The sequence below is a fragment of the Xyrauchen texanus genome, chromosome 16 (assembly GCF_025860055.1).
Source record: "Xyrauchen texanus isolate HMW12.3.18 chromosome 16, RBS_HiC_50CHRs, whole genome shotgun sequence".
Lineage (NCBI taxonomy): Eukaryota > Metazoa > Chordata > Actinopteri > Cypriniformes > Catostomidae > Xyrauchen > Xyrauchen texanus.
In genome coordinates, this window is record NC_068291.1 from 42489519 (window position 1) to 42510541 (window position 21023).

The 21023-nt window shown below is 37.5% G+C and overlaps 1 protein-coding gene across 1 annotated transcript; it reads right to left on the reverse strand.

Moving 5' to 3' along the window:
• Window positions 1–2097: 2097 nt before the first annotated feature.
• cdc5l (CDC5 cell division cycle 5-like (S. pombe)) lies at window positions 2098–20764 on the reverse strand. The gene is made up of 16 exons (XM_052146157.1): window positions 20574–20764; window positions 19376–19479; window positions 19013–19174; window positions 15442–15569; window positions 15233–15332; window positions 14778–14996; window positions 14548–14692; window positions 10168–10356; window positions 9885–10033; window positions 9644–9806; window positions 9376–9540; window positions 9173–9253; window positions 8034–8276; window positions 6198–6395; window positions 3428–3640; window positions 2098–3263 (listed from the first exon to the last, which is right to left on the reverse strand). Exons 1-16 carry the CDS (start codon window positions 20616–20618, stop codon window positions 3159–3161), a joined length of 2409 nt encoding a protein of 802 aa, XP_052002117.1. The 5' UTR covers window positions 20619–20764; the 3' UTR covers window positions 2098–3158.
• Between the last annotated feature and the right edge of the window lie 259 nt (window positions 20765–21023).

Here is a 21023-nt window from a genome sequence, read left to right on the forward strand (position 1 = left end):
ATATGTGAATGATATACAGTATAACGGAACGATAACTGAATGTTGTAATAGGACGGTTAACTCTTATCGCTTCCTTGAGCTCTGTGGCATAAATAATGCAGTAAAAATGCATGTTAAGTGTGTACAATGATACAATGTTGTAAAGGCCAATTATATGGTTAATTGTTGGCCGAATGCTTGGCCAATGCATTTCAGGCATGCACTTCCATTCAGTTGCAATTTATTTAAGAATAAGCTTCCCCTAAATTTGTTAAAATATAGGCAAGGTTATCATTATTATGCTTATTTATTACACAACCCCAATTCCGAAAATGTTGGGACGGTATGAAAAATGTGAATAAATACAAAAAAAAAAAAAGAGTGATTTGTAAATTATATTCACCCTTTGCTATTTTGAAAGCACTCCAACTACTCATTATATGAGATTTTACCTTGTGAATTTCATTGTTGTTTTTAAATTGACAGTCATTTCAAATTAAATGATTGGAACACGCTCCAAAAAAGTTGAGACATTCGAGTGTTTACCCCTATGAAACATCACCATTTCTTCTAATAACATGTATTAAGCATTTGGGCACTGAAGACACAAGTTTGTTAGAAAGTACAATTGTCCCATTCACCATAATGCAAGTCTTCAGCTGCACAATTGTATGGGTCTTCGGTGTATGGGTGCTTCATAATGCACCACATTTCAGGTCAGGACTGCAGACAGGCCAATCTAGCACTCTCTGCTTACACAGCCATACACCTGTATCCGACAGTATGTGGTTTGAAAATGCAGAGACGTCCCTGGACAAGACAGTGCTGGATGGCAGTATATGCTGCTCCAATACTTGTACATATCTGTCTGCATTCACGGTGTTCACACAGATGTGTGAGTTACCAATGCTATGGGCACTGACATGCCCCTGGCCCATACAGACATTGGTTTTGGACCTGACGCTGATAACAGTTTGGATAGCTCTTTTCCTCTTTGGCCCGGATAACAGGACAGCTTTGCTATTTCTACTGTCCTACTTTCCATCTAAGATGAGAGCGAGCCCAGAGAAGTCGGCAGCGCTTCTGGACAGTGATGATGTACGGCTTCTCCTTTACATAGTTAAGTCTTAACTTGCATCTGTGGATGCAGCCAGAGTGGTGTTGACTAACAAGGGTTTACTAAAGTAATCCCAAACCCATGTTCATGATATCCATCACAGATTAATGATGTTTTTTTAAGACGGAGACGTAAGAGGGTTCAGAGATCACACGCATTCAGAAATAGCTTTTCATCTTGCCCTTTACACAGAGATTTGACCAGATTCCTTAAATATATTGTGCACTATAGAGGGTGAAAGGCCCAATATCCTTCCAATTTGTCTTTTGGGAACATTGTTCCCTAAGTGTTGGATTATTTGCTGACGCATCAGTTGGCAAATTGACAAATCTCGAATGATCCTTTCTCCTGAAGGACTCGGCTGTTTTTGGAGGCTGTCCTGTATAACATCTGGTTATTTCAACTCGTCAAATTGTTATTAGTCTTAAATTTCCCCCGTCCCAACTTTTTTGGAGCGTGTTGCAATCATCCGATTTGAAATACTGTACATTCTCAAAAAACAAGGAAAAACATCATATAATGAGTAGTTGGAGTGCTTTCAATATAAGGGTGAATATAATTTACAAATCACTTTTTTTTGTTTGTATTAGCATTTTTCATACTGTCCCAACATTTTCGGAATTGGGGTGGTAATTATTATTTTTTAACAGCTTTCTTAACTTTCCAGTAGACAAAAAAAATCAGAAAACACTAATGCGATCTAGCTTTATATAGTTTCTTATAAAATTATTTGTCTGCAAAAAATTAAAAATATTTTAACTTTCTTAAAAAAAAATTCTGTAGACAAAAATAAATTCCAGAAAACACAATAGATGTGATATAGCTTAATGTAGTTTCTCCACACACACAAAATAATAATACCAATAATAATCTGGTGGGAGAAAAAAAAATTGATATGTAAAAATGAACAATTTCTCTTGTTAAAAATTGACGGAATATTGAAAAAAATAAAAAATTTCAGCAGACAAAAAAACTCCAGAAAACAGAGTTGTGAAATGCGATCTAGGAGTTTTATTCAGCTTTATATAGTGCATGACAAGTCTATCCCTCAAACCCTCAATTTCATTCTGGTCAATATAAGGTCTATAGAGCCCTTTGCATCAATGTTAAGAATGCATGCATATTAGCACAAGAGGAGAGAAAAATAACAATATAGAGAACATAAATACCAGCACATTTGATCCAGTTATGAAGTTAATGTGGTTTGAAGAGATTGTTGAAAAAGAAAATGCATATGTTGCACTGAACCAGTAAAACAATACTCTCTGCCCTCGACTTGGCTCCACGTTTATTTAAAAGAGTTTTCATCCAAGATTAAAAACAATGGCATTCAGACAATACTTCGAAACATTTGATGGTGTTGTGCCATTTCCAGGAGACCTGTTTTTAATCACATAACTCTCAAATGTTGCGGTTCTTCTCCAGCGTCTGTCAATCTTGTTGAATAATAGCACTTACGATCCAAAATATCCTGTAGAAATAATCACTCTCAAACACCCTCTTAGCAAAGAAAAGCAGCTAATTGATCCCATTGGATAGATTTTTCATAACTATAATTTCTGGGCGAACGGTTCCTTAAATGACAGGGCCCCATGTTGATGATAGCACTGCCACACATTCACATAACACTGAAGATTTCTTGTGTCAATTACATTTATTCCGATTATACCTGACAATGCACAAGACCTTATCTTATGTGCCAACCTAAAAATGGCTTGACATGCAACCCATACTGCAAAACAGACTATATTTACACTGAAGAGGTTTTTATCTGCACAAAGTAATATGAAAAGCATTTTTCTTAAACAATAAGACATCCCTGTGGTTTGAAAGAACAGTACGTGAAACTCAACAACACGAAGAAGCTTTGCAAAGCTCCAAGCAGTTCATTAGAGCTGAAACGCAAATATATTGACACAGTAAAGTTGCACAACATGCATGCGGAAGTACATACTGCAGTTGGACAGTAAAGCTAAATTAGCTATTTTTCTAGGAGTAGCACGTAGACGATTATTGTACTGACTACAGGAAATGCAAAAGATGTTTTGGATGAATGTTTCATTTAAAACTTCTGTGAAAGTGTTTGTTTCTCCAGAAGCAGGTCTGCAAATCTCTGCTGGAGCTCCTTCTCTCTCTCCTGTTGTCTCTGAACGTCCTCTCGGAGTGCCTGGATATTAAACGAAACCCAATCACAGTATCAGTAATACTGTAGTTATAAAGCTAAGGTCGTTAGAAGGGTTCCAGAAGCAAAACTTACAAAGAGAAAGTTGCAAGGTGAAATAGTATGTTAATGCAGTGTAATGAGTCACAGCAAAGAGCACCGTTACTCACCTCCTGTCTGCGTGGAATGGCGTGATCTTCCTGTTTCTTGAGCTCCTGGAAGGTGTGGAGCTCCACGTTAGCCTGTTCCACCTGATCCCAGAGTTCACCCAGCTGTTTGAGCAGACCCATGGCACGAGACTGGTACCCGCCCAGCAGAATCTTCATCTTCTTTTCCATCTTCGCTGCACGCTTGGCCTCTGTGGTCATGTGACCTCGGTTGATCTGTCACGACACACACAAACAAGGGAACTTTACATTAAAAAGCATTCACTACCCATTTCACTTCCCTCCAAGTTAAACAAGATATTCCATAAGAAAAAAAATGTAAACAAAGAGGATGGGACTTGAACCCTCGTCACCTGCTAAGCCACAGCCCAGTTTAATTGCTGCATTACACTTTAAACGTCATTGAGATTCTAGAGTTCAATGCGTTTAGTCAAGTAAGAATGTGAGATCTGAGTAATCCCAGGATTCAATTCTGCCTTCAGACAGCATGAAAAATTTAAACCATCGGTAAACTATTTTCAGACATTCGATTTCGCAATAAATGGGGATATGTAAAAAAAAAAGACACATGATATGGAAACGAAAACAATAAACCTCCAACGTCAACACAGCCCTCAGAAACACACGCCATCTCTTTAACAAACCATTATGTAATTACAATGGATCTGTTTTCATTCTACCATCGTGTGTTTTCCAGTAAGTGTCCTGCTGTATTGTGCCAGCTGAAAGCTCTGACCGAGCATCTCTGGATAGAACATCCACCAGATGAGCCGAAACAATGAGAGATCACTAAAAACTGAACTTACAGACAACAGCAGTCACACAATTCAACCAATCGGACACTTGAAAATATATCTATTATCAATAGATATTATTCGAAGTTTAAAATGAATGTACATTTACACAATTTTATATTTTACTTTGATTTATGAAAAAATAAATAAAATCACATTTTAATTATGATTGTTCAAATTTGACTTATTTTATTATTTTTAATCTTCTTAAATCATACAACTGAAAGATTATTATAAATTTGCCTTTAAAATGTACTTTTTTTTAATTTATTAAATTATCATTATTATAGCCAAAACAACTGTACAATTAAAAATATTACATTTTAATAACACATATTTATTACTATAATTAAATATACATATATGTAATTGTAATTTAATTTTAAAGATTTTAATTTTATATACATTTTTGTAATGATACAAATAACAATTTATAAATAAAACGTATATATATATCAAATCTTAATTATTATTTTATTGTGTTTGTACTATTATACAAACACAACTGAAAAATATTATAAAATAATAAATAATATATATATATATATATATATATATATATATATATATATATATATTTCTATTTTTATAATGTATATACCAGAAAGTCAAATTTAACTGATTATAATAAATTTGATTTATTTAATTGAATTCATTGTTTTTAATCTTCTAAACCTTATTTCAACATTTTCCTTCATTTTATTTAATTGACAAAATTATTAATATTATTATTATAGCAAACAACTTTAAAATATTTTTTTTATTGTAATAACTTAATACATATAATGATAATTATATAAATATATTTAAATGTTATAGTAATTTTTAATATTTTTGTATATTATATATTTTTTGTTATTATACAGACATCAATGAAAAATGTAAAAACTATTTTAATCAAATCTTAATAATCATACATTTGACTTATTATTATTTATTTTATTAGTATACAAACACTACTGAAAAATGTATATAAAATATATTTTTTTATAATTTAATAATACAGACAATACAATTGATTTTTAAAATAAATAAGTATTACATTTACAATATTTTAAATTAATTTAAATCAAGAAGTTAATTAAAATTTTCTTAGACAACACAACTGATTTTGTTTTAAGAATTTAATTATAATAAAAAAATTCTTATTATATATTTTACTTATTTTATTGACTTGTTATCCGTTGACAGCCCTAACAATAAATCAATCAGCAGATACTTTTATATAAAAGTGAATTGACGACTTTTCACAGGTTCAAACTCACTGGTTCAACGCGTTCAGCATTTAAACCTACAACCTTTTGGTTACCAACGCAAATCTTTAACCAGTAGGCTACACCACCCCTCTCCAGAGCCTGCTGATGAGGGTGTTGTACAGTTTATGGTCTCACTCTGAAACCCTGCAGTGGTGTAGAACTACAGCGGAGGTCTCCAATCATAAATGTGCTCTACAGATGCTGTCTGAATGAGAGCCGTGCGGCACAGTTTCTCCATGACTCCTCCATGTCTCCGAACGTGCTGCTGAGTGAATGAACTCCAAGTTTCCGACTCACGTTCTCAGCCAAGACGTGAGACAAATGCAGTCTTTGTGAGATTGGGTGGGGGGTGTTTTGATAAACTAAAACACTGCACATTTGCCAGTCCTGCAGGCAACGAGTGCTTGCTGTGCTTTAACCACATTCTAATGGGTGTTTTGATTTCAAAAAAGGAAAAAGCAATACAATAAAAGTCACTAATGTTTAATAAATAAGTCCAAAGTCTAATTACTCAGAAAAGTAATTGCACACCTCTTCTGGCTTATCCATTATACACTTTTTTTTTTTACCATTAAGTTCTAAATGCAAGTCTTTTCTTCAGGTTAACCTGCCCATAAATGTTTTTCAGTACAAGTATCTTGAAAGTGCTTTTCGCAACTAGTAGTCAGACAGCACCATCTGCTGGACTGAAACAGAATACATCATGATTTATCTGAAGTTTACCTCCAGTTTCTTCTCCAGGGATTCGATCCTGTCCTTCTTGCTGGCAAGATTGGCACGAGTGTAGCGGCTCTGACCGGGCAGGAACAGGACCTGACTGTAACACTCCTCCCACACCTGGTTATAGGCCTCCATAGAAAGATCTCCATGTCCCATTCCATGTTTCACGACCTCCATCTCCTGCCCCAAAAGCTCTCCAGCCTATCAGAGACACAAAGCGTCAAATAGGTAAACCATAAGACATCTTTTAAATTTAAATAAATCTTTTCAAGGTGTGTGTATGTGTGCATATATGCATATATATATATATATACACACACACACACAGTATTCAAAACCCTTAATTTTTTTCACATTTTGTTATATTGCATCCTTAAATGCTTTCAATTCTATATATTTTTTTCACATCAATCTACACTCCGTACCCCATAATGACAAAACAAAGACAGATTTGTTATAACTTTGCAAATGTATTAAAAAGAAAAAAAACTGAGATGTCATACTGACATAATTATTCAGAGTATTCAGACCCTTAGTAGCTGAAGCACCTTTGGCAGCGATTACAGTCTCAAGTCTTTTTTCGGATGATGCGACAAGCTTTGCACACCAGGATTTGGGGATTTTCTGCCATTCTTCTCTGCAAATCCTCTCCAGCTCTGTCAGGTTGGATGGGGACTGTCGGTGCACGGCCATTTTCAGGTCTCTCCAGAGATGTTCAATTGGGTTCAAAAGTGGGCTCTGGCTGGGCCACTCAAGGACATACAAGAGTTGTCCCAAAGCCACTCTATGCTTGGGGTCATTGTCCTGATGGAAAGTGCCAGTCTGAGGTCCTGAGTGCTCTAAACTAGGTTTTCAATTATGATCTCTCTATATTTTGTTGCGTTCACCTTTCCTTCATCCCTGACCAGTCCCCGCTGCTCTAAAACACCCCCACAGCACGATGCCACCATGCTTCATTGTTGGGAAGGTACTGTGCCTACTTTCCTCCAGACATTATGCTTTGAATTGAGGCCAAACCATTCAATCTTCATTTCATCAGACCAGAGAATCTTGTTTCTCACAGTCTGAGAGTCCTTTAGGTGCCTTTTCCGTCAGGCCCCTCTTCCAAAAAGCCCAGATCGGTGGAGATGCAGTGATGGTCATCCTACTCCAAGTTTCTCCCATCTTTCATGGCTTGATTTTTGCTCTGATATGCATTTTCAGCTGCGAGACCTTATATACACGTGCGCCTTTCCAAATCATGTCCAATAAATTGAATTTTCCACAGGAGAACCAAAAATAAAAAAATGTTTGCCTTGTGATTATTGGGTATGGGTTTTGGGTATTGATGTGAAAAAAATAAATAATTTAAAGCATTTTAGCATAAAGCTGCAACAACATAATTAAACAAATGAAAGGGTCTGCACTATATATATATATATATATATATATATATATATATATATATATATATATATATATATATATATATAAATAAAAATGTGTATATATACATTTTTATTAAAAATATACACGTGTTTTTTTCACACACACACGTTCAATTTGTTTCTCAATTGCATTTTGAAGTGCCTAAATAATAGTTAAATAAAAGTAAAATGTGAATATTATAGGCAGATTTGATAATGCTAATATATATATATATATATATATCTCAAAATGTTTCAACATTACGATATAAAATTTTACAGAATAAAAGCGAAAAAAGTAATGGGGATTTTTTTTATTGAAAATATAATTTAAGCAGATGTCAACTTTCCTTAAATAAGCACAGAAAGAATAAAATGAGTGTGCAGCTTCCACGTGGGTCTAAACTATAGCCAACCACACGAGTGAGCAGACCTTTTTAAGCTCCTCCTCTGAAACCTTGTCATAGGCTGTTTTCTCCAGGTATGCGATGTGCTCAGCGTTGTTGGAGCTGGATCCCACTCCTTTACCCTTCTTGGCCTGAGCGTCAGCGCTGGGGTGATGCAAACAGTCGTAATGGATCATGGTGATCATCTCTTTTTTGATCATCTCCTCGGCCTGCTGCAGTTCTGTTAAAGGAGGCTCCACATTATGAGGCCGCAGGATCGTCTCATTCACCTGAACACAAACAGACACATCAGCACAGAGAACAATCTAACAGCATCAGAACACCAAACTCAACAGAACTTAATGGAGTAGTAATTACTAACCTTTCTTCTGCGGAACACAAATATATTTTAATGGCCCTATGAGGTGTTTTGGTCCATACAATGGACAACATTTTGGCCTGTTTTCACCCAAAACCCAAAGCCACGTATCCAACAACTAAAGTCGTGTGGATAACCTTTATTATCTTGAAATTGTCGGACTCCATTGACTTCTATCGCTATCAAAACATCTTTGTGTTCCGCAGTCAGAGCTTTAAATCTGCATACGGGTGAGTAAGTAATGAACTAAAGTACAGTACAGTTTTGAAGCAACTCAAATACTGTTAAAGTACAAAAAAAGGGTCTATCTTCACTTTGGACATCTTTGTAAATTAGGCCTGACATGATTATTCAGTAATCGTCTGATCACAGTTATTTGAGGTAACCGTGATTATTGTGTACTATAAATTCCATTCACATTTTAATGCCCAAATAAGTGGATTTTAACAAATATATGAATGCCATGAAAGGCTTGTTTACGTGTTATTCAGCTGAACACCAAGCATCATTGAGCTGCACAGTGGATATAATATATATATATATATATTTTCTTAATTTACAGATTAATAATGTGCATATCATGATTTATACAGTATGTGTGGGCATAACCATTATAATTTTTTTAATATCATATACAGATTTGCTTAGACTGCACATCCCTATTTTCCTCTATATATTCTGCATCATTTGAAAACAATGTGTTGTCTTTAAAGAGAAATGGTAGTTGCTGGAAAACAGCGTGTGTGTGAGACAGTTTTATGGTGCTGTGATTGGGATAGACCGCGAGTGACTGATGTACGTTCTCACCTCTGAAGGTCTTGGTAAATCTCTCTGAACCGCTGTGTGTCTCTGACGCAGCTCTTTTTCTCTCTCTGCATCTCTGATAGCCTGTAAAATATCAAACAACAATACTATTACACAGAAGACAAAACACAACACGCTGGATCTCAATGAATGAGTTCCATTAACCATCGCTGCATCTGACAGATCAGGGTGTTTGATTATCTGACCTGTTTTTCTAGTTCTATCTCGGCTGCGTCTTCCACAAAACTCTCATCCACTTCAGCTTCCTCCAGTTCTTTCTCAGCGTTTTCAGGAAGAACGATCTCAAAATCATTCTTGGGCAACGGCAAAGATATCAGCCCCAGTCTGAGCTGCTCACGGGACTCTCTTTGCTGAAAAAGACTTGGAAGTTTAGAATTCAAAAACCTCACACATACCAATACTTATTTAAGTTTCAGAAATAAATGAAAGCCCATTACTATGGGCATAACGCACCAAGTGTTTAGCATATGATGGGTCACTGTAGTCCACGCCACCCTCCTCTGCGTTGATGTTGAGTTTGTCCCGCAGCGGAGTCCTGCCAGGGGTCACGCCCACTGAGGGTTTGGGGGTCATTCCACTGTGAGGGGTCATACCATCTGCTCCATGACTGGGAGTTCTGGAAAAACAATATTCATTATGTCAGTATTCACACAGCAGATGCAGAGTGTGCATTAGAAGAGTGTGTTGTGGGTACCTGAAGGGTGTAGAGAGCACAGTGTTTGGGGTCTGCACCACCTGTCTCTGTGGTGTGACACCTGAGAAGTCGCTCTCGTGTAGGGGGGTGTTGAGTCCTCCTTTCAGAGGGGTGTCCACGTTGGTAAGTGCCATCAGGTTCTGAGCTTCCTGTGGGGTGAATCAACCAAATTTCGATTTTAAAAGAAAAATCTTAGTGACGGATGATTACTTGTAGAGCAACATCTGAGGACACACAATTGTTTGTTTTTTATAATGAAAATACTTGAAATTGTAAATCAAACCTGCAGGATCTTGTCCTGTGCAGCGGGTGTTTTGGGTGTGCGCAGGGCCATGGAGTTATTGGTCACATTGTACTCCGACAGAAGAGCGCTGGAGGCGGAGTTTGTGATTCCAGACTCCTCGGCGGTCTGACGGGCGACTTCACTGGCCTGACCCAGTTTCACCACCTCCTCCAGTTCAGCGTCAGAGATCTGAGATAAAGACAAATAACTAGGGATATTATACGATTAGATTCAGATGCTTAAGCTAATGATTACGATGCATTGTGAAATCTGAAATTTGGCCATAGTTCGATTTGATTATTTTGGAACGATTCATAATTATATATATATATATATATATATATATATATATATATATATATATATATATATATATATATATATATATATATATATATATAAAAAAAGACAAATTTAGGGAACTGAGCATTCCTAACTTAGAACAGAAATGCACTAAACTTGAGCATCAGAGTCACAGATGCATTTAGCACCAAGGAGGTTTGGCTTATATGTGTGGCTGCATTTATTAACAACACATTTCATGATATGCATTATTGATTCAAATATTTTACAGTTAAAGTCAGAAGTTTACATACAAATTAGCCAAATACATTTAAACTCAGTTTTTCATAATTCATGACATTTAATCGTAGAAAACATCGTTTTTTTTTAACGTCAGTTAGGATCAGTACTTTATTTTAAGAATGTGAAATGTCAGAATAAGTGGAGAGAATTATCATTTTCATCACATTCCCAGTGGGTCAGAAGTTTACATACACTTTGTTAGTATTTGGTTGCATTGCCTTTAAAATGTTTAACTTGGGTCAAACCTTTTGGGTATCCTTCCACAAGTGTCTCACAATAAGTTGCTGGAATTTTGGCCCATTCAGACAGAACTGGTGTAACTGAGTCAGGTTTGTAGGCCTCCTTGCTCGCACATGCTTTTCCAGTTCAGCCCACAAATTTTCTATTGGATTGAGGTCAGGGCTTTGTGATGCCACTCCAATACCTTGACTTTGTTGCCATTTTGCCACAAATTTGGAGGTACGCTTGGGGTTAATGTCCATTTGGAAGACCCATTTGTGACCAAGCTTCAACTTCCTGGCTGACGTCTTGAGATTTTGCTTCAATATATCCACCAAATTTTCCTTCCTCATGATATAATCGATTTTGTGAAGTGCACCAGTCCCTCCTGCAGCAAAGCACCCCACAACATGATGCTGCCACCCCCATGCTTCATGGTTGGAATGGTGTTCTTCATCTTGCAAGCCTCACCCTTTATCCTCCAAACATAATGATGGTCATTATGGCCAAACAATTACATTTTTGTTTCATCAGATCAGAGGACATTTCTTCAAAAAGTTGATCTTTGTCCCCATGTGCACTTGCAAACTGTAGTCTGGCTTTTTTTATGGCCGTTTTGGAGCAGTGGATTCTTCCTTGCTGAGCAGTCTTTCAGGTTATGTTGATATAGGACTCATTTTACTGTGGATATAGATACTCGTCTACCTGTTTCCTCCAACATATTCACAAGGTCCTTTGCTGTTGTTCTGGAACTGATTTGCACATTTCAAAGCAAACTACGTTCATCACTAGGAGACAGAATGCGTCTCCTTCCTGAGCAGTATGATGGCTGTGTGGTCCCATGGTGTTTATACTTGTGTACTGTTGTTTGTACAGATGAACGTGGTACCTTAAGACATTTGGAAATTGCTACCTAGGATGAATCAGGCTTGGAGGTCCACAATTTTTTTCTGATGTTTTGGCTGATTTCTTTTGAATTTCCCATGATGCCAAGCAAAGAGGCACCGAGTTTGAAGGTAGGCTTTAAACTACATCCACAGATACACCTCCTATCAGAAGCTAATTGGCTAATTGTCTAAAGGCTTGGCATCATTTTCTGGAATTTTCCAAGCTGCTTAAAGGCACAGTTAACTAGTGTATGTAAACTTCAGACCCACTGAAATTGTGATATTGTCAACTAAAAGTGAAACAATCGGTCTGTAAACAATTGTTGGAAACATTACTCGTGTCATGCACAAAGTTGATGTCCTAAACGACTTGCCAAAACTATAGTTTGCTAATATGAAATCTGTGAAGTGCTTAAAAAAATGTGTTTTACTGACTTCAACTTAATTGTATGTAAACTTCTGACTTCAACTGTACATTAAGATATGTTATATGCATAACAGATATCCAATCTGAATAAAGGGTAAGAATGTCTGATGCAACATAATGACTCTCAGCCTAAGAATCTGCTGAAAAATCACAATACACCTGAGCTTCTTATTTTCTGATCGCCATTATATATCTCTGGGTGCAAATCAGATGGCTCAGACAACTGCTTTTGTTTCGTTACCAATCATGTCAACTATAGCTAAGACATTTTTTATTGATAAGATAAAGCAATCAAAAATAATTCAGTGTCCAAAAGCATCTCCAAACAAATAATTGTAGATAAGAACTAATAACACATGCAAACACAACAATGACTAAAGGTTTGCATAGCTTGCAGACATGATTTTAGTAATAAGATTTCACAGAATGAGTTTCATTCTGTGCCATTTGAGTCATCGAATCTGTCATGTACTTGGCGCCATCTCCTGGTGGAACTATGTAACATTGTGTGTGGGCTTGTTTGAAAGATCACCTCCTCTAAGTAATGGTATGTGATATTTTATGTTCCGTTTATTTTTCGTCAAGTTATAAGCGAAAATGCAACATATAACCAACACCTGTTCACATGTAACATGAAATGTAAAAGGCATATACTCGCTATATTTTTGTCTGCGAGTAAAACAAATAGGCTGTTTGTATTGTATCGATGTGTCATTTACAAAATGTTCAGTGCAATTTTTTTTATAAATTATCATCAAAACGGATCACTTCTGGTTTGTCTGCAAATTTCAAAACACTTATTTAGTTTTGGTCATAATGTCTACATGCATTGGGAAAATAGAGCTTTTAACTCTTTCCCCGCCAAACACGGAATTTTCCGGGTTTCCGTGTTTTAGGTGTTATACGGTAAGGAAGACCCCTGCGCATGTTTTGAAAGAGTACGCAACTCTTTGATCAAAGAAACAGACTGCGATCGTCTCAAACATGAAGTGGAGTATTGAGAAGCTCAAAATATCAGACATAAACATGCCTTTTTATCAGCTTTTTGTCTGAAATGTTGTTTTTTGACAAAACTGACCTCTGTTCAAGTCGCAATAAAAAAAGAACAAATGAAGATAAAATAAAATCGTTTTTTTTGCCTAAAAGCAGAGGCTCAGATCTTTATTGTGATACATAGCGTCTTCATATATTCATGGAAAAAAATATTCTGCGGGCCATTAAATTTAGCGAAAATCGTCAAAAACCCTGGCGGTGGCTGGCAACTTTTTTTTAAAAACGCTGGCGGGGAAAGAGTTAAGCTTTCAAACGAAACCCATTTTGTGTTGGTCAAGACTGCAGCTATTAATATTTTGAATTTTTTTATTTCACCATCCAAGCTTTAATGGTTGATATAGTAATGATAATCGATTCTTTAACTCCGTAATCCATCGAAATTTCTTTGATAGATGCATAGATGCAATTTTATGTCCCTACAAATAACTAGAATGCAGATTATATGACATTAACCACAACTCAACATGTTTGACACATGAGAAGGATTGGAGTCACTTTTAATGTTTACAGCATACAAGAAAAAGCTACAAAGTTTATAAGACCATTCTGGCTCTAAAATCTGATTGGCTGAACCATGTTTGAAGCCACTGAAAATGCTAGCTGGTAAATGGTATATTGATATACCCGCTTCTGGTCAGCTAGTTTAGAAACAAAAACACATAGATGTGCATCAATGGTAAAGTCCAGATTAATATCAACAACCATCCTGGTCATTGGACATATGCACCATTCATATAAACGTTTATCGTTGTTACTTGGAAACTGTACAGACTACAGGCTTCTGAGAGTATTTTTTTTATGTTTTCCAAGTAAACATGCACTAGATGGATGTTTTTGACCGATGCACTCTGACATTGTTTCCAGAGCTACCAATCTGATTCCCAAATGAATTAATCTTATGAGTCGGTTCTTTTGAATCTACATAGCAAAGCATCCTGCTCTATCTCCCGCATGAGTGACTCTAATCAGTCGGCTCTTTAAGTGGCTCTTTATATCTTAATAAACCTCAAGTCATTCATTTCCTCATGTCCGACTCAAATTGAACCAATAGCTGCTACTGTGTCATGTGTACTTAAGCAACCGGAACAGTTCAGAGGAACCGGAATCATCGAATTCTTAACGATTCCCATCCCTACTAACAATAAGCAACAATATGCCATGGGTTATAGTGATTTGGTTAAGATAGTAATGTTTGTGCCAAGGTCTGACCTGTGGTGCCGGCAGCACCAGTTTGCTTCTCTTCTTTGTAAACTCAGACACTCCGCTGGTCTGTAGAATCGCTGAGGGCAGATCTGATTCCTTCTTCTTCTTGATCTTCTGTCGGTCCTTCTTACGCTCACGATCCTCCTTCTCACTGAATAGGACAAGATGAACAATGATCAAAAGACGCCCATTCAGGACAGCTCAAAAGTTTCAATGAAAGGCCCTCAAAAACTCACTTTCTGAGTTCTCCGTCCAGATGCTGCTGGCGTAGTCGTTTGAAGTCGGGTTCCAGAGGATCATACTGCTCCATGGATGTATCGTAGAAGCCCTGTGCTGGTTTCTTCTGAAAGGGAATCTCAGCATTGTAGTCCACACCTCTTTTCTTCTTGCGCTTCTTCTGGATGTCGATGCCCGCAGCTCGCAGCTCCCTGCGCTTCTGAAGCGCTGCCAGACGGCTGTAGAACACAGCACAGGGGAAACGGTAATTAACACCTGTGATATAACCTCAGAGTGTTTTCCACGGTCAACACTGTAAGAACTCATTAAAACACAGCCGATGGCACTTTGAAATCACAAAATTAACTTCAAAACATTGGAAGGCATTTTAAATTTCTGGTAGGCTGCTGCAAATATTTATGTCCTGAAAAGGCCATCAGCGATTGCATGAAGCACAGTTAATATAGTGTCTTACCGAGCTTCTTCCAGCTGTTTTTCTCTGGCTTTTCGCTTTGCCTTCTTGCCTTGCGTGTTGGCCAGTCGAGCCCTGGCTTCAGACAGCATCTCTAACTCATCTGTATATGGAAGTTTATCATTAATTAAAAGCATTTTTCCAATCCACTTATGCAATTTTAAGAAAACCGCATTTTGTATTTCATGCAACTGAAGTTCAGAAACACTCACCTTCATCCATGTCCACAGGGTCAGGTCTGGCTGGTTTGGTCTCAGGGTTTGGGTCGATCTCCCCTGGTTTAAGCTTGCGAGGGTCATCACCCGCGTCATCTTCGTTCTCTCTCTGGGCGGCTTTATCACTGTGGTCATAAAGTAGAAAAAGTTAGGCTTGAATTTATTCTTTACGTGCTCACAGGCACATGCATTAATGTTCTGTAAAAAACAAGATGAAACATTTGCAACTTAATTAACTCCCATAATGTGGTTTATTTCTTAGTATATTTTTAAGTTTCTTTTATCCATCAGAAATCAACTGGAACATGGATGTTAGGCGATGATATTATTGGTTAATATTTTCCAAACTGTGCAGTTTCTTATATTTCTATTAATTAAAATAGAATTTTTATCAAAATTAACGGTTTTCGTTTCTGCTCTAAAGTGATGTCACGTTAGAGCAGGCCTCCTCCACGACTGGTGACGGACTCAACCCTATTATCATAGCTCCTCCCCTGAGGGAGCTTCGTAAGAGTCATAAGTGTTCTGTTGTTGCTGTAAAAGTGAACATAAGCCTTCATGTACTCCCGGCATCAGAGCCAGAGCGTAAATCAAATTGCATTCGCACAGGACGTTTTGCAAAGGTGTAAATCAAGTTGCAAGCTTAAGAAAACAAATATTAGCAATACTTCAATGCTTTGCATACGTGTACTTAATGTGTTGTGAATCTGTAATTTTGTCTAAGCACACAGTAAATTTGGTGTGTATTCTTCTAACTTTTTTCACGCTTGTACTTTTGGCACTGCTTTTGCACCTAAACATGGTCAGAAACATTGCAAACCTGCAATCAGTGATATGCAAGCAAAGAAAGGGTGTCATGAACAGGTAAACGGATTGACTGAAGAATTAGTCTGTATGAGTAAAATGATCCGATATACACAGTTCCATCTTCCCTTTTGTTGCGCTCACACTTTTGGCCGAAATTCTAATTCCAGTGCCGTTCTAAATGCATATTATAAGTGAACCGAACTATTTAGCATCAACATCTGAGATGTTGTTCACGAGTAGTGCTCAAATATTGCACACCGCGTAAAGGCTAAAAATAGCCATGAGCGTGTGTCAACAGAGCAGCACCATTCACTAACACACTGGAGCTGCGCGTGCATTTTATATATTTACTTATTAAACAGCCTTTTGTGATTCCCAGAGCTATTGCACGTCTTCAAGTGGCTTTCAATAAAATGCACGAGTCACATGAACTACTTTAATGGTGTTTTAATGGTTCTTTTGTCATTTTTGGAGCTTGACAGTAACAAACATGACTAACACACAGTATCGGATTTGGATCGGGCTTGTCTGACTGATACACGATCCGTCTAAAAGCTTCAGTATCGGTGCATCGTCATGCACAACGAGTCACGTGATAAGATGCGCGGATTGACGGTCTCAGAAGTGGAGGCAACTGAGACTCGTCCTCCGCCACCCGGATTGAGGCGAGTAACCGTGCCACCACGAGGACTTAGAAAGAAGTGAGAATTGGGCATTCCAAATTGGGAAGGTGATTGTGACAGGGCGGAGCCGGGTCATTATTCTACACACCCGGCCCCTTATCAGGCTAATCATGCCTCCGGGAGGGATAAAGGCCAACTGCGGACGTTGGTGCGAGAGAGAGCGTTTACGGGCAGCTGTCCGACACTTTTGTGTGTTTGTGCCTTTTTATTCAAGTTCTTAATTAAATATAATTTATATTGTCAAGCCGGTTCTCGCCTCCTCTTTTCCATTAACCCATTTACACTGGTGCCGAAAATCCGGGAAAGAGAAGGGATACGCCGTAGTTGAGTTCTCACAGCTACCATACATCCCAACGGAGGAGCCCGGCCACCGACTGCGAGGGGAGAAGGGGCTCATAGCCGACCGCCTGGAGCGGTCAGGGCCACTGCCAGAGGCGGGGGGAGACCCTTACATGTCGCTAAACGCAGCGGGGTTAAGAGAGGACCGCCAACTGCGAGCGGGGAGGGGCTCCCGGCCGACCGCCTGGAGCGGGAGAACCACTGCCAGGGGAGACCCCTTCTCGGAGGCTTGATTAGCCTGATATGGGGCCGGGAGTGTAGAATCACAACCCGGCCCCACCCTCCGCTGTCACAGGGATAAAAAACAAAAACAAATATTAAACTGAAATATTAATACATACACGTTCTTTTATTGCGAGTGCAAAGTTGAGCGGACACCATTTATTGATAGAAATCTAAACCTGGTGTTCAAATGTTTCTTCTTGTTGCCGTTCATTATTTTAATTACTTTCGATTGTCATTGGCACGGTAAATGGGAAGTAACTTGCTGGTCTTATTGAACTCATTCTAAAAACTAAATGACATAAGAGAACTATCTATCTGTTCACAGAGTTTTGCTTTATATGGCTTACTTTAATAATTTGTTTTCTAGCATGAGTTCTGTAATACCAGCTAATTCCATCTATTCATCAAAATGCCTTGCCAATGTTGATAGTAAATATAATTAAATACTGTATGTATAAATATTTCAGAGAGGAGAGACGCTGAGCCATATGAAGAAGCCGTTTGTCACGAAATTAAACCAATCAGGTCAGAGTAAACTGGTAAAGGAAAACCTCATTTGGTTGGTTACTAGAAGCATATTTCTGGAAAATATTTCAGCAGCAAACACAAGTCATTTACATGTTTGCAGTAGTTTATTTTACACATACAGACTGATTCTAGGATGCATTTAAGATATAATGCCGGGGTGTTACCTTCTCAGATGCTCTAGCAGGTAAGATTTGCTCAAGTGGAACGCAAGGTAAGGATCCACTTTATTTCACGTCAAGATGACACTTGCATTATAATTTCCTCATACTTTGTGAGCTATATCACCTTTTTGGAGTGTGTCTGGACTGTTAGCTGTGTTTTCTTCCTCTCTGCTGCTCTTGCATGTCATTAGTGTTTCAAATGATCTCATTTTGCGTTAAATGAGATCAAACGACTCTTCGACAACAAACATTTTTGTTGACAATTTTTTTTATTGTCGACGTTGTCAATAACGACAACTTATCATTTCAGCCCTCATTTGCTCTTGAGAAAAAACAATTATTTGCTAGTTTATTATATAATAGTTACAAATCAAAAAGTGAAATGTAAAATGCACACATTAGTCATGCTCGGGAGGTTAAATAAAGACAACTTGGGGGCCTGGGTAGCTCAGCAATTAAAGACGTCGACTACCAAACCTGGAGTCGTGAGTTTGAATCCAGGGCGTGCTGAGTGACTCCAGTCAGGCTTCCTAAGCAACCAATTTGCCCGGTTGCTATGGCGGGTAGATTCAAGTTGGGGTAACCTCCACATGGTTGCTATAATGTGGTTCACACTCTCGGTGAGGCGAGTTGTGTGTGGATGCCATGGAGAATAGCATGAAGCCTCCACACATGCTAGGTCCCCACGGTAACTCACTCAACAAGCCACATGATAAGATGCACGGATTGACAGTCTCAGATGTGGAGGCAACTGAAATTCGTCCTCCGCCACCCGGTAAATATTCGGGAGAAAATAAAATACACAAATAATAAAAACCAACTTACAGCAGATATTCATAATGCTCCAGGCACTGAGCGGCAGTTCGTCCGATGATGGGGGCGATTGTTCTCCATTGTGTTGGCATCAGCTTGGCCAGATGAAGAAGCTTCTCCTCTTCTTCACGAGACCATTCTGTTTTCTTAATGCTGGGGTCCAGCCACTCGTACCTGCATTAGACACATTATAAACAACAGGAGTAAGACCTGGGAAATCTGTTCAGTCAAATTAACAAGAACAGGTCAATGTGTTTTAAAAACGATCTGGGCATTGCAAATATGTCTGAATATTCTACGATTCCCAAAGTTGCTGTCTAGCTAGGCATCTTACTAGGTTTCGAGACACAATCTGACTCAAAGACAAAAACTCACCATCTGGCTTTACATTGTTTGGCAGATTTGCGGTGCAGCAGAGAGGCGATTCGAGACCACTGATTTTTGCCATATTTCATCACAGCTGCTTTGAGAATCTCATCCTGTTAAAATAAAAAAAAAGACATGAATTATTAAAGTGATTTAGTCACTCAAATAATATGAGCTTAAACTACATGCATTATTATATAAAGATGCATTTTAATGCAAAACGCGGTTTATAGCGGTTTTAGATGGAGTTTTGCATTGTCACACTGCCTGCATTACCTGTCTGTTCATAAATTTAAAGGTGTAATGTCAATATGCAATATGATGTAAATGCAAACAAATTAAATGCCACTTTTACTATAGCCAAACATATATGCAATCTGGCTAATATTACATTTTTTGCCAATATTAAAATTTCATTTAATAGTGCATTATCATATGAAAAATTATTGTTTACAAGTTAAAATATCTATGTTGCCTTGCTGATATATTGTGAGCAATTGCTTATAATCATTAGTTCAATTATATTTTTTTCAGATTAATACAAATATATTTTTAAACACTCAAATGCGGCAGTAGTGCGAGCTAAAAAACAAATACAACAGCACAACATAGTAATTCATTACTGTAATTAAATTATTTTTTCATTGAAAGGGATTACTCTTAATTTCAGTAAAATAATTAGTTACTTCTGATGTAATTGTTTTAAATACTGAATAGACTGTAGAACAATTATATATAGAACAATAGTGAATTTAAAATCGAACTTTAATGTCTAAAGTTAAAATGTATGTTTTCTAATTTATGCCGCCCCTTTAAATTCTTTGGCCAGTTCATGAATAATTTATGTGAAAAATTTAAAAGAACAGTTTTATATCTAACCTTGTATTTTTCATCTGGTGGAGGTTGATCAGGGTTTTAGAAAGTAATTAGTAATAAGTAATGCAATTACTTTTCAAACTAAGTACACAAAGTAATTAGTACATTAATCTAACTACACTGTAGAAGATGTAATTAGTAGTTTGTAATTAATTACTTTTTTTAGAGTAATTTAGTCAACACTGATTGTAAATAACCACTTAAAGGACTGCAGAAATGAGTGTTATTTACATACTTTTTCATTTTGTGAGTTTAAATGCAATAAAATGATTAAATCACAGCTCTTTCGCGCAGTTTTAATGTTGGAATCGTGCATGTTTCATAAACAAACCTCCGTGTTCCGCCACACGCCTCCTTTGATCATAATCCGCGGCATGATGGCGATTTAAAGTCTTCAAACACGCAAGAAATGTAAAGCCTTCTTCTGGAGTCTCAAATAAAATGAAATATTACAACTGATGTTTGTTTTTGAGCTGCAGTGCGATTAACACATGCGGAAGAGTAATGGCTGCAGAGCGGTGCAGTGTGGGAAAACACTCTTCTTCGACTCGTTCACGTCGGGCGCGTTCATGTCACTTCAACTCAACAGCGCCTCCTAGAAAGAGAAAATGGCATGATCACAGCGTCTGTTGTAAATATAGATTTTAAGATTTTAGATTCAGATCTCTATTAATGCTAGATCTTAGGTATCTTGGCCACCATGGTGAACTTTTTTACCTTTTTGAATCACCTTTTAGTTCATTTTAAATGGTCCTGCGGTGTGCTAATATAACTTTTGCTA

What these genes read in the sequence shown, in the direction of transcription:
- cdc5l (XM_052146157.1), bottom strand. Translation starts at nt 20,618, where the DNA reads ATGCCGCGGATTATGATCAAAGGAGGCGTGTGGCGGAACACGGAG. An exon ending in AAACAATGTAAAGCCAGATG is followed by an intron (nt 19,175 to 19,375) that starts GTGAGTTTTTGT and finishes TGTCTAATGCAG; the next exon opens with GTACGAGTGGCTGGACCCCA. An exon ending in GTGCTCTCTACACCCTTCAG is followed by an intron (nt 9,807 to 9,884) that starts GTACCCACAACA and finishes TTGTTTTTCCAG; the next exon opens with AACTCCCAGTCATGGAGCAG.